The 17,385-nt window shown below is 43.9% G+C and overlaps 1 protein-coding gene across 5 annotated transcripts in view; it reads right to left on the reverse strand.

Annotated features, from left to right (window-relative positions):
* DENND1A (DENN domain containing 1A) overlaps window positions 1–17,385 on the reverse strand; it is a 207,570-nt gene that overhangs the window by 68,279 nt on the left and 121,906 nt on the right. For all 5 annotated transcript variants that reach the window (XM_087943987.1, XM_087943984.1, XM_087943986.1 and 2 more), the window contains exons 11-12: window positions 12,115–12,160; window positions 5,427–5,528 (exon numbers count right to left, since the gene is read on the reverse strand). In XM_087943987.1, coding sequence (XP_087800113.1) covers window positions 5,427–5,528; window positions 12,115–12,160 — 148 coding nt within the window. The remainder of the gene's footprint in view (window positions 1–5,426; window positions 5,529–12,114; window positions 12,161–17,385) is intronic.

Below are 17,385 nucleotides of genomic sequence, written 5' to 3' on the forward strand. Positions count from 1 at the left end.
TCCCCATTCCCTCCCTACCCCACTAACCTGCTTTCCAGCTCCAGTCTCCTGTGCAGGGCAACCAAAGAAGACCCAGCCAATCAGCTAGGACTCGATGGGAGGCAGAGAATCGATGGGGGTGGGGCCAGTCAGAGGTGGTATTGGCCAGTTCTCTGAACGACTCGAAATTTCCACTACTGGTTCTCCAGAACTGTTCAGAACCTGCTGAATACCACCTCTGCTCCTCACCCCACTGACCTGCTTTCCAGCTCCGTTCTCCTGGGCGGGGCAACCAAAGAAGACCCAGCCGATCAGCTGGGACTCAATGGGAGGCAGAGAAGAGATTGGGTGCAGGGCCAATCAGAGGTGGGATTGGCCAGTTCTCCAAACTACTCACAATTTCTGCTACTGGTTCTCCAGAACTGGTCAGAACCTGCTGAAGACCCACCTCTGGTTTTGGCCCGGTCTACTCAGTGTGATGAGGAAACATGCCAGCAGTTCGGGGATGGCGTCAAACATGCCTGGTTGGCCACACCCATCAGTTGGCTATGCCTGCCTGGCCCCCCGAGGTCAACCACAGCCCTGATGCAGTCCTCGATGAAATTGAGTTTGAGATCCCTGCTCTAAAGCAATGTTCCTCTAGAAACCTAGGAGTGTCCCTTGTGCCTACTCAACCTTGGCCACCTCTGGACATCAACTCTCAGAATCCCCGGCTGGGGAATTCTGGGAGTTGAAGACCACCCATCTTAAAATGGCCACGGTTGAATAGATGCACCATGGACACTCCTGCCATTGAAGAAAAATATATCTCAGTATCTACAGACCCCTCACATCCTGGACGTAAATTGTTTCAACTTCTACCCTCAAAAATAATGTTGCACACCAGAACAACTAGACACAAGGACAGTTGTGCCATCACTCTGCTAAACAACTAATTCCCACAACACTGTCAAACTATTTACTAAGTCTGCATTACTATTATACTTCTCATCCTTCCTATTATCAATCTCCTCCCGCTTACAACTATAACCTTGTTGCTTGTATCTTTACGATTTATATTGTTTTGCTTCCTAGTATGATTTGATTGCTTATTTAGTATCTTATGACTATCACTAAGTGTTGTATCTTATGATTCTTGATTAATGTATTTTTTATATACGCTGAGAGCTTATGTATCAAAGAGAAATTCCTTGTGTGTCCAATCACACTTGGCCAATAAAGAATTTTATTTTCTGTTCCATCTTCATATACCTAGACTTGGTGGCTAAACACCATTTCTCTTCTCTATTGTAGGGTTTCAGACTTCTTCAAGTCATAAAATAGCCATAAAATTTACCATGCACGCACCTTAATGCCATGTCCTTGAGCAGCATAAGTTCCTCATTGGGCTGATTTAAGGACCATCATAACATTTTTCAGCTTCAGTTCAAGTTCTTAAAACCACAAGGGAAGGGAAAATGCTACGACACCACAACTGAGGGGCTGCCACAGAAAGGAAGGGGTCAAGCTATTCTCCAGGACACTCAAAGGCCAGACAAGGAATAATGGATGGAAACTGAACAAGGAGAGATTTAACCTGGAAATAAGGAGAAACTTTCTGACAGAATAATCAACCAATGGAACAAAGGTTGCCCTCAGAAGTTGTGGGAAGCCTCCATCACTGAAGGCTTCCAAGAAGAGATTGGACTGCTATTTGTCAGAAATGGTGTAGGGTCTCCTGCCTAGGCAGGGGGTTGGACTAGGTGACCTACAAGGTTCCTTCCAAATCTGATTATCTGTATCGGTAACTCTCCTCAATGCTAAACAAACAAACAAAAAAGAAACAGGCAGAAAAACCCATTAACACAACCAAAAAAACCAAGTTATGGTTTAAGAAAAAAAAAAGGAGGTGCAGAAAGATCTTGTCATGCCTCTGTTGGAATCTGATTCCAAGGGGGAGGTTGAGCAGCTGACAGGAAGTGGGAGTGTGGCTCCAGTAGCTGTGGAAGAAACTGGGGAAGGGCACAGTCCGGCTGGGCAGAGCAGGGGAGAGATAGAGCAAGGGAGAGGGAGTTCAGAGGAAGACCCAGACCCACCCCCCTCTTCATCCTAGGGAATGCAGGGAGGAACGGAGAAGGAGCAACATGAGTTGCATGGCTTACGGGGGAGGAAAGAGCCCTGATTCCCTTCATTAGCTGCAGCTGGGGAAACAGTGTTTAAAAAGGCAAGCTATGCACAGTAAAGTTGCTGGAAACAAACCGTGAGTTATCTTTGTCGAGGCTTATCTTGGTTACTGGTGTATTCCCAACTGTGTGTGTTTTATTGGCCTTTGAAGTCTGCAATTCCTTCTCCTGCCCTGCCCAGTTAATTGCTGCAGCGTGGTTTGTGCGGATTTTTATTTACGGTTTATATGTACTTTGTTTTCAGTTTGTTTTCAGTACAGTTTATATATACTTTGTACTTGAATTTCCTCCACTTAAAAACTGTTCTTGGGAGAGTTTTTTTCTCCAGCCAAAGGCAACTGGACATTGGGGGCAAAGTTGGAGGTATTAAAGGGACTTTTCTTACTTATGTGACTGTGTTACCTTTGTGCCACACCCCGGGTCATCACAGGTCTCTTCAGAAATCTGAGACTTGACTCCGTGGATATATTCTTGTGTATATTGAATGGTTGCTACAATTGGTTGCACCTTCAAGCAAAGCAGTTCTGTTGCCAATTTCCTCCCTCTCATATTTCAGGACAGGAAGAGAGGCACTTTGAAAGCCCCCACAGACCAAGATCAGAAGAAAAAACATGGGTGAATGGTGGTTACTTGGACACCATTTCCAACAGACAAGAACCATTAGCTCTTCAAGGTTCCTTTAGGCCTGTGGGACTCGGACATACAAGTCGAGGAAATCAACATCTGGTCTGAAATTCTTCCGTCCTGAGAACAGGAAGTGTCAAAAGCACCATGCTTATTTTATTTATTTATTTATTTGCCCTGTTTCCTCGAAAGTACGACCTACCCTGAAAGTAAGTCCTAGCTTGATTTTTACACGTGCACCCAATATAAGCCCTACCCCTCAAAATAAGCCCTAATTAAGATCCCAGAGTGGACAGGTAAAAATTAAGCTAGGGTGGGGATGAGGTGGCGGTGGATCTGTCCAACTACGTACCTTTGGACAGTTGTAGCCAGGCCTTGCCCACCCCGACACCAGCCTTGCCGGCCCATTTCTTCTGCAGCCAGCAAGGCTGGCAAAGCTTTCCTGAAGGCCTCTGTAGCTGCTAACAAAGCTCTGGATCGATCCAGAGCTCTGTTACCGGCTGCAGAGGCCTTCAGGAAAGCCTTGCCGGCCACAGAAGAAGAAGTTCCTGAAGGCCTCTGACAGCAAAAAGGAGGCTGGGGGCAACGCACGCAAGTGAGGTTTGTCAGTGGATGAAATTCCCCGAAAATAAGACCTGGTGCCTTTTTTGGGTGGCCCAAAAATATATATATATAAAACAGGGTCTTATTTTCAGGGAAACATGTATTAGAATTTGTCAAACAAAAATGAGAACAAGAATAGAAAAATAAAAATGCAATGACAGGGGCAATAGGCACGTTCCTGCACTTATGCATGCCCTCCCGCCTCTACTACTACTACGTTCTACACTCTTGGGAAAGTTGTCCACAAGTCAACATCTTCAGCAGAGCTCCCCTTGCAAGACGGCAGAGGTCCCCAGGGCCACCCTGCCCTCAACGTGGACAACCGCCTCTCCAGGAAGGAGCAGTTTCTTTCCAAGAGCTGTCGCGGAGACTCACAACCAATCCTGGTTGTGTGTCTAAAGCACATTTCTATACTCTTGGCGGTTTCGGAGGAAAGGTCAGATTTAAGCTATCACCATGTTTCGAAATGCAATTTGTGAAGTGCGGCATAATGAAATGGTTCAGCAAGGGTGCAAGAGGAATTTCTTTTAATTAGATCCATGGCTTTTGAGTTGTCAACATGAATAAAAAGCAAGGAAAAACACCGAACTTGCAAAACATGGTATCCAAAGAAGGAGGAGGGGGGGGAAAAAAAAAGAGAGAAACCTCCTTCAATCCAAGTTGCTTTTAAAAAGGGAGCTGAACACTGCACATTTTTTAAAAAAATAAATAAATCACAAACTTCATGCTCAGGTACCCGGTTAACAAATTTAAAAAAACCAACAAGGGATGAGAGAAATCAAACCTCTTTGATGGTGACCTTCTCCAAAGAAGACGACCACCAAACCAGCGAGAAGAGGAAAAGATGCTTCACAAATCAGAAACAATTATCATAAGCCAATTAGCTTCCCCCCCCTCCAAGATGGAAGGGCTTTTGACGGGCTGGAATAAATGCTGTCTTGAAGAGGCCGGTGGTGGCCCTGACACCATTCTACCAACAAATCTCCACCTTGGTGAACCTCTTGTCATAAATCCTCTCCTAAAAGGGCAACCAAGCAGGAGCTTCAGAATGATAGATGCTGGATTCCTCTTGGGGATTAGTACAAACATTTATCAAGGCATGGAAGAAACAGCAAAGGAGAAGATTTCCCAACAGAAACACGGGGGCCTTTTTCTAGGGACACTCCAAGCAGTCAACTGGAGAGGAGATTTAACAGAATAACAGAGTTGGAAAGGACCTAGTAGGTCATCTAGTCCAACCCCCACCCACCCAAGCAGGAGACCCTACTGACAGATTCTGACCATTTCTGACAGATGGCAGCCCAACCCTCTTCTTGAAAGCTTCCAGGGATGAAGCTACACAACTTCTGAAGGCAACTTTGGTTCCATGGGTTGGATGCTCTCACTGTCAAAAAGTTTCTCCTTATTTCCAGGTTGAATCTCTCCTTGATCAGTTTCCATCCATTATTCCTTGTCTGGCCTTCAGGTGCCTTGGAAAATAGCTTGCCCCTTCCTCCCCTCTGTGACATTTGAGGGGTCAGTCCTAATTACGCCACGTTTGGAATATCTGTCGAGGTCTATTTTATTTAACTTTTCGAAGCGGCCACTATTTTGTTCTCCTGAGCTGTTGTTAATGGGTGATATTTTAATTTTATGCTTGGTGTTTGCTCTATGGGGTTTCTTCTGCTTTTAAACCTGCTGGTTGGTTTTATTTTACTGACCTCTCTGGAGTATTTGCTGGTTTTAATTTTTGGTAGCTAGTGGAAAGTCTCTTTGTCCTCCACTCCATCTTATGTTGGCTATCTGCTGGCCCAGAGGTGACTCTCCTACAGCAGTGACCATCAAAGGTTGAAGAGACCAAGGTGAGCCCTTCCCTCATCCGATCCTGGCAAACCACTTTTACCAACTGATGGGTGTGAACCTCACCATCTTTCACCTCCTAAGGATGATGGAGTTATTCAACCTTTCCATCGTCTGACTGCAAAACTTTACTTAGTGGCCCTTTGTTTAGGAGAACCAGTAGACCACCCTTTGAGAATACAAGGAAAAAGAACCAGGAAGGAATCTTAGGGTACTCACTATGTCATTGGGGAGGCTTTGTAGATCATCAAAAGGTGTTTCCAGTGTGTTGGTGTCCACATTCAGGATGACCACATCATCCAGAGAAATGTTTCTGACTTTCTGAAAATGAAACAGGGAGAAGCAAGTAGTTACTTATGCCCCAAACTCAAGAGTACAAACATGTTGTTAGGTGGTTTCCAAAATTCAGTTGTCTCCAATATATATCTATCTATATCTATATCTATCTATATCTATATCTATAATCAATCAATCTATCTATCTATCTATCTATCTATCTATCTATCTATCTATCTACCTACCTACCTACCTACCTACCTACCTACCTACCTACCATCTATATAGTATCTATCTATCTATCTATCTATCTATCTATCTATCTACCTACCTACCTACCTACCTACCTACCTACCTACCTGTCTATTTAGTATCTATCTATCTATCTATCTATCTATCTATCTATCTATCTATCTATCTATCTATCTATCTATCTATCTACCTACCTACCTACCTACCTACCTACCTATATAGTATGTATATAGTATCTATATAGTATCTATCATCTATCTATCTATCTATCTATCTATCTATCTCCTACCTCCTACCTCCTATCCATGTATGTATATATATCTATATAGTATCTATCATCTATCTATCATCTATCTATCTATCTACCTACCTACCTACCTACCTACCTATCTATATAGTATCTATCTAGTATCTATCTATCTATCTATCTATCTATCTATCTATCTATCTATCTATCTATCTATCTATCTATCTATCTATCTATCCAAATGGTTTCCTTTCTTCTAGTCAGGTTAGGCTAGATATATCTGTTCTGTTCTGACCTAGGCTTCCCAAAATCATGAAGCAGACTCCTCGTCCTGACAAAACCCCCTTTTAATAGGCTAATGTGAATTCTTCTCATTCACATCCAGCAAAGTCCCTGCAAACAGTCTTTCAAGGGTGAATTCCAACCACAGATCTTATCAGGCTTCAAGAGTTGCCAGGCCAATAGCTTCCAAGCGCAATGCTGTACCAGAAAATACTTGGCAAGGAGTCTCTGAGAGTCACGAACAAATCTTCACACTAATTAAACAAACTAATTGTCTCCATTCCCCTTTCGCTCCTCTTTATTCCTTATGGGAGGGGCCATTCAATGTCCACCTGTGCCTTTACTCTCGAGTCAACCCTTGTTCCTTAGCTGTTCCCTTCTCCTGGCAGCTCTGTGCATGTGCACACTGGGAACAGGCTCCAGCTATTCTTCTGCCCCACTGATCTCCGACTGCGAAGGCAGCTGATAACTGTCGAAGGCCCTGGCCCCACCTCTGCCTCCTCGTCCTAGCCTTTCCCAGACTCTAGGACTGGCCCATGCTCCTCCCCAACCTCCTCATGTCCAAATCTGTCTACAACAATGTCCTCCAAAAGGCTTTGTTCTATGTCTTTACTGAACTGCAAATTCATGATGACTTCTCAGTCTTCCACAGAAATTTAGCACTCAATGATGCCTCTATAATTAAGACCTCCAGTGCTATTTGGGTAGGACCCTGTTTGTGGATCATCAACAAGTGAAATTTAACAACTAAAGTAATAATCTCATCTCATCTCTTGAATTGTTCCCAAAAAGTCTCCCCAGCGGAGAAGACAAGACCCAGCATGCAATCTGAGTTGTCAAATTTTATGGTGTTTGGAGAGTAGCAGCGAAACCCATTGTTCTTCACTCAGGAATTTCTTCCAGAGAGCAAGACTTCAGCCTTACTTTAGTCCACAGCTAGATTTCAATAAATGTCCACTTAGCCTCTCTCTTAAAGTAGATAACGGTACTTCAGTTGACACCGGTGATGTATCTTCTTTGACAAAGTGATAAAACATGCCTTTGACTCACAGGGATATCAATGAGGCCTTGTCCCCTTGGCAAAAAAGAAGAAGAAGTGGCACCATCAATTAATCAACCCAACTAGACTTGATCGACTGCTCAGCTCTTTTCCCACGCCGCAGAATGCTTTGAGGAAAAGCAGAAAAGCCCACTTTAAATCGTTGGGGAGTTTAAATCATCTACCGTAGAAATGGTGGTAGACTTTAGGAGAAACCCTCCCATACTATTACCTCTTACAATACTAGACAACACAGTATCAACAGTAGAGACCATCAAATTTTTAGGTTCTATCATACCACATGACCTAAAATGGACACCTAACATCAAAAACATCAAAAAAGCACAACAAAGAATGTTCTTTCTGTGCCAACTCAGGAAGCTCAAACTGCCCAAGGAGCTACTAATCCAGTTCTACAGAGGAATTATTGAGTCTATCATCTGTACTTCTATAAAATTATCCTATCAAATTCTGTACCTGTCAACAGTGGTGTCCCCCCGGGGCAGTGTTCTAGGACCAACTCTTTTCATACTCGACATAAATGACCTCTGTGATCATATTAAGAGCAATTGCGTTCTTTTCGCTGATGATGTAAAGCTGTTCAATACCACAGACAATACTGCTACCCTTCAAAAAGGCCTCGACTATGTATCAGAATGGTCAAGCAAATGGCAACTTCAAATCTCAACAAATAAATGCTCTGTCCTACATATTGGCAAAAAAAATCGGAAAATAAACATACAAGCTGAATAGTCAAGACCTTGTTGATGATCCAAACTCTGTCAAGGACCTTGGAGTACTCATCTCTAATGACCTAAGTGCTAGAGCCCACTGTAACTACATAGCCAAAAAGGCGTTAAGAGTTGTTAACCTAATCTTACGTAGCTTTTTCTCTGGTAATATCACACTATTAACTAGAGCATACAAAACATTTGCTAGACCAATACTTGAATACAGCTCATCAGTCTGGAACCCACATTACGTATCTGATATTAACACAGTGGAGAAAGTCCAGAAATATTTCACAAGAAGAGTTCTCCACTCCTCTCCTCATTGCAGAATACCTTATGCCACCAGACTTGAAATTCTAGACCTAGAAAACTCAGAACTACGCCGCCTTTGGTCCGATCTACGTATAGCATATAAAATCATACGTTGCAATGTCCTACCTGTCAATGAATACTTCAGCTTCAACCATAACAACACAAGAGCAAACAATAGATACCAACTCAAGGTTAATCACACCAAACTTGATTGCAGGAAATACGCCTTCAGCAACAAAGTGGTCAATGTCTGGAATCCTCTACCTGACTCTGTGGTTTTTTTCCCCAAACCCCAAAAACTTTAACCTTAGACTGTCTACTATTGACCTCACCCCTTTCCTAAGAGGTCTGTAGGGGGCGTGCATAAACACACCAACGTGCCTACCGTCCCTGTCCTATTGTTTCTTTTATATATTTTTTAAATTTTTCTTATATGTATCCATGTATTCATAACTATGTTTTTACTTATACCTATTATCTTGTAAGCAATTGACAAATATAAATAAATAAATAAACAAACAAACAAATAAATAATGGTCTGGTTTGGTTCTGCAACCCCACAAGACAGACACAGACTTCAGAGAGTAATTAGGGCTGCAGAAAAAAACCATTGCTGCCAACTTGCCTTCCATGGAGGACCTGTATCAAAAAGAGAGCTGTGAAAATGTCTCCAGGCCCCTCACATCCTGGACATAAACTGTTTCAACTCCTTCCCTCAAAACGACACTATAGAACATTGCACATCAGAACAACTAGACACAAGGAGGGTTTTTCCCCGAACGCCATCACTCTGCTAAACAAATAATTCCCTCAACACCGTCCAACTATTTACAAAGTCTGCACTACTATTACTGTTAATCTTCTCATCACTCCTTATCACCCGTCCCCTCCCACTTGTGACTATATGGCTATAACTCTGTTGTTTGTATCCTTATGATTTATATTGTCTGTTTCCTAGTATAATTTGATTGCTTATTGTACCTTATGATTATCATTAAGTGTTGCACCTGATAATTCTTGACTCTTGACGAATGTATCTTTTCTTTTATGTACACTGAGAGCATTTGCACCAAGACAAATTCCTTGTGTGTCCAATCACACTTGGCCAATAAAGAATTCTATTCTGTTCTGTTCTGTTCTATTCTCTGTTCTGTTTTCTGTTCTATTCTGTTCTGTTCTGTTCTAATCCAATCCAATCTAATCTCTATCTATTCTATTTTCTGTTCTATTCTGTTCTACTCCATTCTATATTTTCTATTCTGTTCTGTTCCGTTCCGTTCCGTTCCATTCAGTTCTGAAAGATTTGCAAACCAAGATGTTTTAGGAGCTCCTAGGTCTCCTTAGGAAGTTTCATGATTCTGGACAAGGCGTCCAAGCAGGCTGTGGAAACCTGGAGGTTACAGGAAAACTTGCAAACAACAATGCATTGATTTGGCCGTTCAAGAGGGGAAAGAGACCAGATCTCCTTTTACGATTGGGTAAGGAAAGCTTTAATTAAAATCACACTCTTGATTTACAATCTGAAAGAGCTATTCCACAGACCAGTAGGGTTAAGCAATGCATGTCCTTTGACCTCTGACCCTTTTGACCCATGGGCAACAGGTGGCCTCTGACTTCCGCCCATTCATACACACAGATAACAGATAACAAATAATCAGAGTCGGAAGGGACGTTGTAGGTCATCTAGTCTGACCCCCTGCCCAAGCAGAAGACCCTACACCATTTGTGACAGATGGCAGTCCATTCTCTTCTTTAAAGCCTCCAGGGATGAAGGTCCCACAACTTCTGAAGGCAACTTCTGTTCCACGGGTTGATTGTTCTCCTTGTCAGAAAATTCCTCCTTATTTCCAGGTCGAATCTCTCCTTGTTCAGTTTCCATCCATTGTCCCTGTGATGACCCAGGGCATGGCACGAAGGCAACACAGTTAGATAAGCAATAAGAATCTCTTTATTATCTCCAACTTTGTCCCCAATGTCCAAGTTACCTTCTGGCTGGAGAAAAACTCTCCCAGGAACAGCCTTTGACTGCAGAAAATTAAGTCCAAAACAGGGTCAACGCAAACTGTAACTTAAACTCCAACCAAGCCAAACTGAAGTAATTAGTTTGGCAGGGCAGGAGCAAGAATTTCAGACTTGAAGGCACAGCAAAACTTACACAGTTGGAAAGACGCCAGGAACACAGATAAGCCAGGAACACAGGATAAAGTCATGTTTGCTCCCAGCAGCCTGCCACATACAGCCTCCCTTTCTTATCAACTGTTTTCCCAGCTGTGGCTAATGAAGGGAATCAGGGCCCTTTCCTCCCCCGTAAGCCATGCAACCCCACGTTGCTCTCTTCTCCGTTCCTCCCTGCATGCCCTAGGATGAAGAAAGGGTGGGCTGGTTTGTCCTCTAAACCCCCTTCTCCCTTGTTCTACCTGCTCTGCCCAGCCGGACTTTGCCCTTCCCCAGTTTCCTCCACAACAAACAGTACCACACTCCCATTCTCTGTCAGATGTCCGGCTTCCTCCTCAGATTCAGACTCCGACAGGGGCCATGACAAAACCTTTATTTCTTGAGGCCCACAAAGAACCGTCTGAATTCGGCCACGAAAACTTTGAAGGAAGAGGCAGGAAGGATCAGGGCGAGATGCTCCGATGATCTGATCTTAATCTTAACAGAGCGCTTATCCTTCTGTTTCCAGAATTGGAATGGCCAGTGCCATAAACAAATTAAGATCTTCCATTATTCATAGAGCAGAACACCCTTCCCCTTCTGTCTTGTGTTTGGTGCCTGACCAAATTTCTCGCTCCTTTGAAGTTGCTTTAGAGATGGCTAAATAGAAACCGTAAGCTGAATGAAGGATGAGGTGATGACAGAGAACTTGGGAAGAAAGGAATTGGGGGGGAAAATTCCACTTTGGGGAAACTGGGGTGGGTTTCTAAATCAGAAACAGTGGACCAACTCTCACTCCACACACACACACACACACACACACACACACACACACACACACCAATAATTTTATCTCAGTGGAGAGTTTTCCAGCCATAGCAAATAAGTCCCAACAAGTTATGGATAGGTTTGATATTTTAACTCTCAAGGAACATACAGTCTATCTCCGTCACAAGCAAAACCCAAAATTTTCCTGGGAAGGGACCTTGGAGGTCTTCTAGTCCAACCCTCCCTGCTCAAGCTGGGAAATCCTGTATCATTTCAGACAAATGGCTGTCCAATCTCTTCTTTAAAAACCCTGGTTTTTGGAGCACCCCTAACTTTTAGAGGCAGACTGTTCCACTGTTTTATAGTTCTCGTTGAAATTTTCTCCTTAGTTCTATGTTGCTTCTCTCCTTGATTAGTTTCCATCCGTTGCTTTTTGTCCTGCTTTCTGGTGCTTTGGAGAATAGCTTGACTCCCTCTTCTTTGGGGCAGCCCCTCAAATATTGGAAGACAGCTATCATGTCACCCCTAGTTCTTCTTTTCATTAAACTAGACATACCCAATTCCTGCAACCGTTCTTCATGTTTTAGCCTTCAGCTCCCTAACTATCTCAGTTTCTCTTCTCTGCATTCTTTCTAATCTTATACAATTTCTCCTATTTTTTGCAACTCCCTCTCAAATGCCTGCAATGGTTTACAGCTTAAGAGGAAAAAAACAACAACAACTATGCACCTAGTTTGGAGATGCCTGACAGTTACTGAAAAAGTTTCTGCCAAAAAAATGTCAGAATCAAATTGAGAGGGGAAGTTTCTGACACTTCAACCCTGTTCCCAGGCCAAAGAGACTTACCTCTATCAGACTTAAATGAACTCCTATGAGGTAGGGCATCGGAGCGCTGGAAGGAAAGAGGGGAAAAAAATGGTTGAGTTTCACAAAGACAGAAATGAGAGTATTACAATCTAGTTTGACCGAGTGGATATGGCCGGTGCTTGCTTTACTTCTATGCAGAACTCACTTGATTCCCAGATCCTGCAATGAACAGGTTAACAGAGTCAGAAGGGACCTTGTAGGTCATCTAGTCTGACCCCCCGCCCAAGCAGAAGACCCTACACCATTTGATGGCAGTCCATTCTCTTCTTGGAAGCCTCCAGGGATGAAGGTCCCACAACTTCTGAAGGCAACTTCTGTTCCATGGGTGGATTGTTCTCCTTGTCAGAAAATTCCTCCTTATTTCCAGGTCGAATCTCTCCTTGATCAGTTTCCATCCATTGTTCCTGGTCTGGCCTTCGGGTGCCTTCGGAAACAGCTTGACCCCCTCCTCCTCTCTGGGGCAACCCCTCAAATATTGGAACCCTGCCCTCATGTCACCCCATTCCTTCTTTTCATTAAACGAGACATATCCAATTGCAACAACCGTTTTTCATATGTTTTAGCCTCCAGTCCCCTAATCTTCTTTGTTGCTCTTCTCTGCACTCTTTCTAGAGTCTCAACCTCTTTTTTATAGTGTGGTGACCAAAACTGGATGCAGTACTCTAGGTGTGCCCTTACTAAGGCTTTATAGAGTAGTGTTAGTACCTCATTTGAACTTAATTGTTCATGCAAGCTAGGATTGCATTAGCTTTTTTGGCTGCTGCTGCTGCACACGGCTGGCTCCTATTTATCTGGTTTTCCACTAAGACTCCAAGATTCCTTTCAGAGTTCCTGCTATTAAGCTGGGTTTCACCCAGTCTATATGACGGAGCTGTATGCCATCTCTTTAAAAGATTCATTTTCTCTTCAATTATGACTTGGGAATTGGAGAGCAAGGGAAAGGGGCCACAGAAAGAGATTATGGGATGCTTAAGCTCCTGGAAATCAATTGCTCTTATAAATGTCAGTGCCAAATCACACTGTCCCCCCCCTCCCCCCCCCATTTAGGCCTGGAGCTGACCCCTAAATTAAATTGTAAACTAAACCAGCCAACAAATGCAGGAGAAGAAAGGCTTGTGCTGGCTTCACACACAGTCGGGAAACGACGCTCCCTTTAATTTCCTCACGACCTGCAAGTCAATGGTAAGATCTCCGCCTTGCTCAAATACTTCGCACCCATAATCTGTAGGGGTTCTAGAAAGAGGGAGACAGCTCACTACGGCCTGGGGGAACATTAAAAAAAATGCGATGCGGGATTTCTATTCCTTTCTGTTGGTTTGTACATTCGCCTGTCCCTTCTCCCTGAGATTTTAATGATCAGCTTTGGACAGTGCCTTTCAATGTACGGCATCGTCTCAGCCCTGCTAGATCAATGGGAGCGGAGAGAGCGGTAAGCCGTTCTTTTTAGCGGCACAAAACTTCAGGCCGCTCCGAGCAAGCAGCTGACAAAAGGACGTCAGCCTCCCTCCAAACGCCACCGCCGACGTGTTCCTCATTAAGTAGATTCGGCGAAACGACGGCGGTGGGGGTGGCTGCTCCTTCGGCCAGTGTGGAGAACACCAAGGTCTAAAGCTCGGCAGGAAGTCTTAAGGGCCGCCAACGTCTTGTTGGGTGAACACCAGCAAAGCCCGGACGATCAAGAAGAGTAGGCGGGCATCGCGGTTGGTGTAAAACCTGCCCTTTTGCTGGGGCAACCAGAAGAACAGTCTGTCACCAGCGGGGAAAGGAGGAGGATGGGAGGGGGGAAGAAGACAGGAGAACTGTAAAACTTAATTAACTGCTTGGTGTTGATCTGTCAGTCTTCTCAATTAATCAAGGGGCACAATTGGGGACCGGGAAATATTTTTAATAGGGATGTCAGAATCCAAAGCATCTAAAATATTGCAAAATGCCCCCAGGGCTCAGAGGGATGAGGGGAAGAACCAAAGTGATTCCCCCTTCCCCAGTCCAGATTTTCTGTTGACAAGGAGAGGGAATATTGGCGTGGCAGAAGGCATATGTTGCTAGCCTCCGTCCCATGCCACGGCAGAGTCAGCATCACACCGTCTCTGAAAATGCACCTGACTTGTCTCTTGTGTGCAATGGCATGACTCGCCAGGGCCAACTCGCCACGGGACACTCGCGGGATAATTCAACAATTCAATGTAATTATTTAAAATACAGGTAGTCCTCGACTTACAACCACAATCTGACCCCACAATTGATCCCACAAGTCATAAGTCACTTGTTTCAGTGCCATTGTTTTAACTTTGAAAGTTCACTTAATAAACTGTTGTAAGTCAAGGAGTATCTGTAGTTAAAAAATAATTTTAATTTTTGTCATTTGCATTTCATTTTGTCCCTCCTTTGGCATCCTTTCTTTAATGGTTCTATTTCTTCAATTGTGGTGTCATGCTTGTCCCGCAGCGAGTTGGCCCTGGCATATTGGCCATGATGAGTTGGCTGTGGCATGTTGGTCATCACGAGTTGGCCATGATGAGTTTGCCTGGGAAGTTGGCTGTTACAAATTGGCTGTGGCATGTTGGCCATAACAAGTTGGCCATGATGAGTTGGCCATGGCAAGTTGGCCATGATGAGTTGGCCATGACAAGTTGACTGTGGCATGTTGGCCATAAAGAATTGGCCATGATGAGTTGGCATTGGTGAGTTGGCCGTGATGCGTTGGCTGTGGCATGTTGGCCATGGTGAGCTGGCCATGATGAGTTGGCCATGGCGAGTTGGCCGTAGACCCCTCTAGTGTAGCTGCTCTTTCATTCTGCAACCCTCTTCCAGTTAACCTGTGCTTAGCCCCTTTAATTGTCCTGGTGCTCAAGAAATTGAGGTTTCTGCTCTGTTGCGCATCTGGATGCTCTTGAAGTTGGGTTTTCCAAGCCCAAGACCTGATTATATTTGGGAGACTGCAGAACTGGAGAACCCTGGCTGGCTTGCAGATTTTGGTTGAAGCTTCATGGTTTGCATTTGAGGGATTCCCCTTGATTTCAAAAAATCAGGGAGCAAAGACCCACCCCCAACAAAAGCCCACCACCCAAGACACCAGACAGGAGCCCCAAGTTAAGGACTGGAGGATTGAACCAAAGCAAAGTCTCAAAATACAAGCCTTTGGGAACTATTTGCTGTTCTTTCCTGGTGATCTAATGTCTCAGATTATCCCAAGAGTATCAAATGACCATTAAGTGTCATCGAAAGACTCCAAAAAGGGTGGGCTGAAAAACAGGCGAAGTCCAGTTGCAAAACAATCACAATTTCCCCCCCTTCTTTTCCACCTGCTCCCTCTCTTGTGCTTTACCATCACAAGACACAACTGGATCACAGCTGCAACATTCCCCTGGCCCCCTCCCCCAAATACCGACTCAATGTTTACATTTTAAACTCACAAGCAAATTAAAAAAGCAGAACCTGGGAACATGAATCCCCGACACTTCTTCCTTCCTTCTACCTCTCCAAAATCTCAGCAGAAAGGACGGAGTTTGGGGGGTGAAAAAGATGTTGTTGTTTTTTAATTTCCAAAATTGAGCAGCTATTTGGGGGGGGGGGAAAGGGGGCTGTATTTATGGCACACCAACTAAGGCTAAATTGATTTATCCAGGCAAGTATCGTGTGCAATTGCAATTCTAATTAAGGTTCGGATCAGTCTACTGTAATCAGTTATGTTGGCAAAAGGGCAATTAAATTCTTCCTGCTAATTACAGATTGGTTTTTTTTTTTTTTTTTTGGCTTTGTCGTTCTGAACTACATTACTCAACTGATCGTTTTGTTTTTCCCTATCCCATCCTGGGGTTTCCACCTCTTCCAAAAAGGATTTCAGAGACACACCCCATCCTGGAGAATGGGCCCTCTCTAACAAAATGAAATTCAATGCAGAGAAAAGTAAAGTTCTACATTAGGCAAGAAAAAACAAAAGGACCCATATAGACCGGGTGAAACCAGGTTTAAGAGCAGTCACTGTGAGAGGGATCTTGGAGTCTTAGTGGACAACCAGCTAAATAGGACCCAGCCGTGTGCAGCGGCAGCCAAAAAAGCCAATGCAATCCTAAATTGCATTAACAGAAGGATACAATCAAGATCAAGGGAGGTACTAATACTGCTCTATAGAGCCTTAGTAAGACCACACCTAGAGTACTGCATCCAGTTTTGGTCACCACACTATAAAAAAGATGTTGAGACTCTAGAAAGAGTGCAGAGAAGAGCAACCGGGATGATGAGGGGACTGGAGGCTCAAACATACGAAGAACGATTGCAGGAACTGGGCTTGGCTAGTCTAGTGGAGAGAAGGACCAGGAGAGATATGAGAGCATCTTCCCATATTTGAGGGGCTGCCCCAGAGAGGAGGAAGGGGGTCAAGCTATTTTCTAAAGCACCTGTAGGCCAGACAAGGAATAATGGATGGAAACTGAACAAGGAGAGATTCAACCTACAAATAAGGGGGCATGCATGCACACACACACACTCACATTTTTTGACGTTGTTACAATATGTGCAGCCCACCTCTGGTTGTAACGGTGAAAAACGGTAATTAAGTCACTGTTTTCAGTGCCATTGTAACTTTGAACGGTTGGAAGACAATTAACCAGTGGAACAGCTTGACACCAGAAATTGTGGGCGCTCCATCATTGGATGTTTTTAAGAGACTACAGTCACTTATCTGAAATGACATAAGTTCTCCTGCTTGAGCAGGGGGCTGGACTAGAAGACCTTCAAGATCCCTTCCAGCTCTATGCCACTCTTTTTTTTTAAAAAAAGAAAAGCTTAATGAACTGTTGCAAGTGGAGGGCTACTTGTAAATGAAATAAATCCGTGGGAAAGTCAAAACATGGACTGGTTTCTTCTGATGTGTCTTCTGTGTCTTCAAAGCCACCTCTGCATGGCAGGACCTCGACCCAGCAGCTCCTTGCATTGAACACCTGAAGACTCCACACTCGGGAGCTGCTTCTCTCCTTGTGTTAATTATGAACGCACAACCACGTCCTCTTAGGCGAGAAAACCCACGCAGGCCTTGCAAATGACTGGGAATGACTGGCCTTTCCTGCCGGCAAAGCGAGACTCTTTCTTTCTTTCTTTCTTTCTTTCTTTCTTTCTTTCTTTCTTTCTTTCTTTCTTTCTTTCTTTCTTTCTTTCTTTCTTTCTTTCTTTCTTTCTTTCTTTCTTTCTTTCTTTCCTTCCTTCCTTCCTTTCTTTCCTTTCTTTTCTTTTCTTTTTCCCCCCCTCCCGTCT

This window comes from Notechis scutatus, chromosome 15, assembly GCF_049901735.1.
Source record: "Notechis scutatus isolate UNSWTSFEM ecotype Mainland chromosome 15, rNotScu1.2, whole genome shotgun sequence".
Taxonomy (NCBI): Eukaryota; Metazoa; Chordata; class Lepidosauria; order Squamata; family Elapidae; genus Notechis; species Notechis scutatus.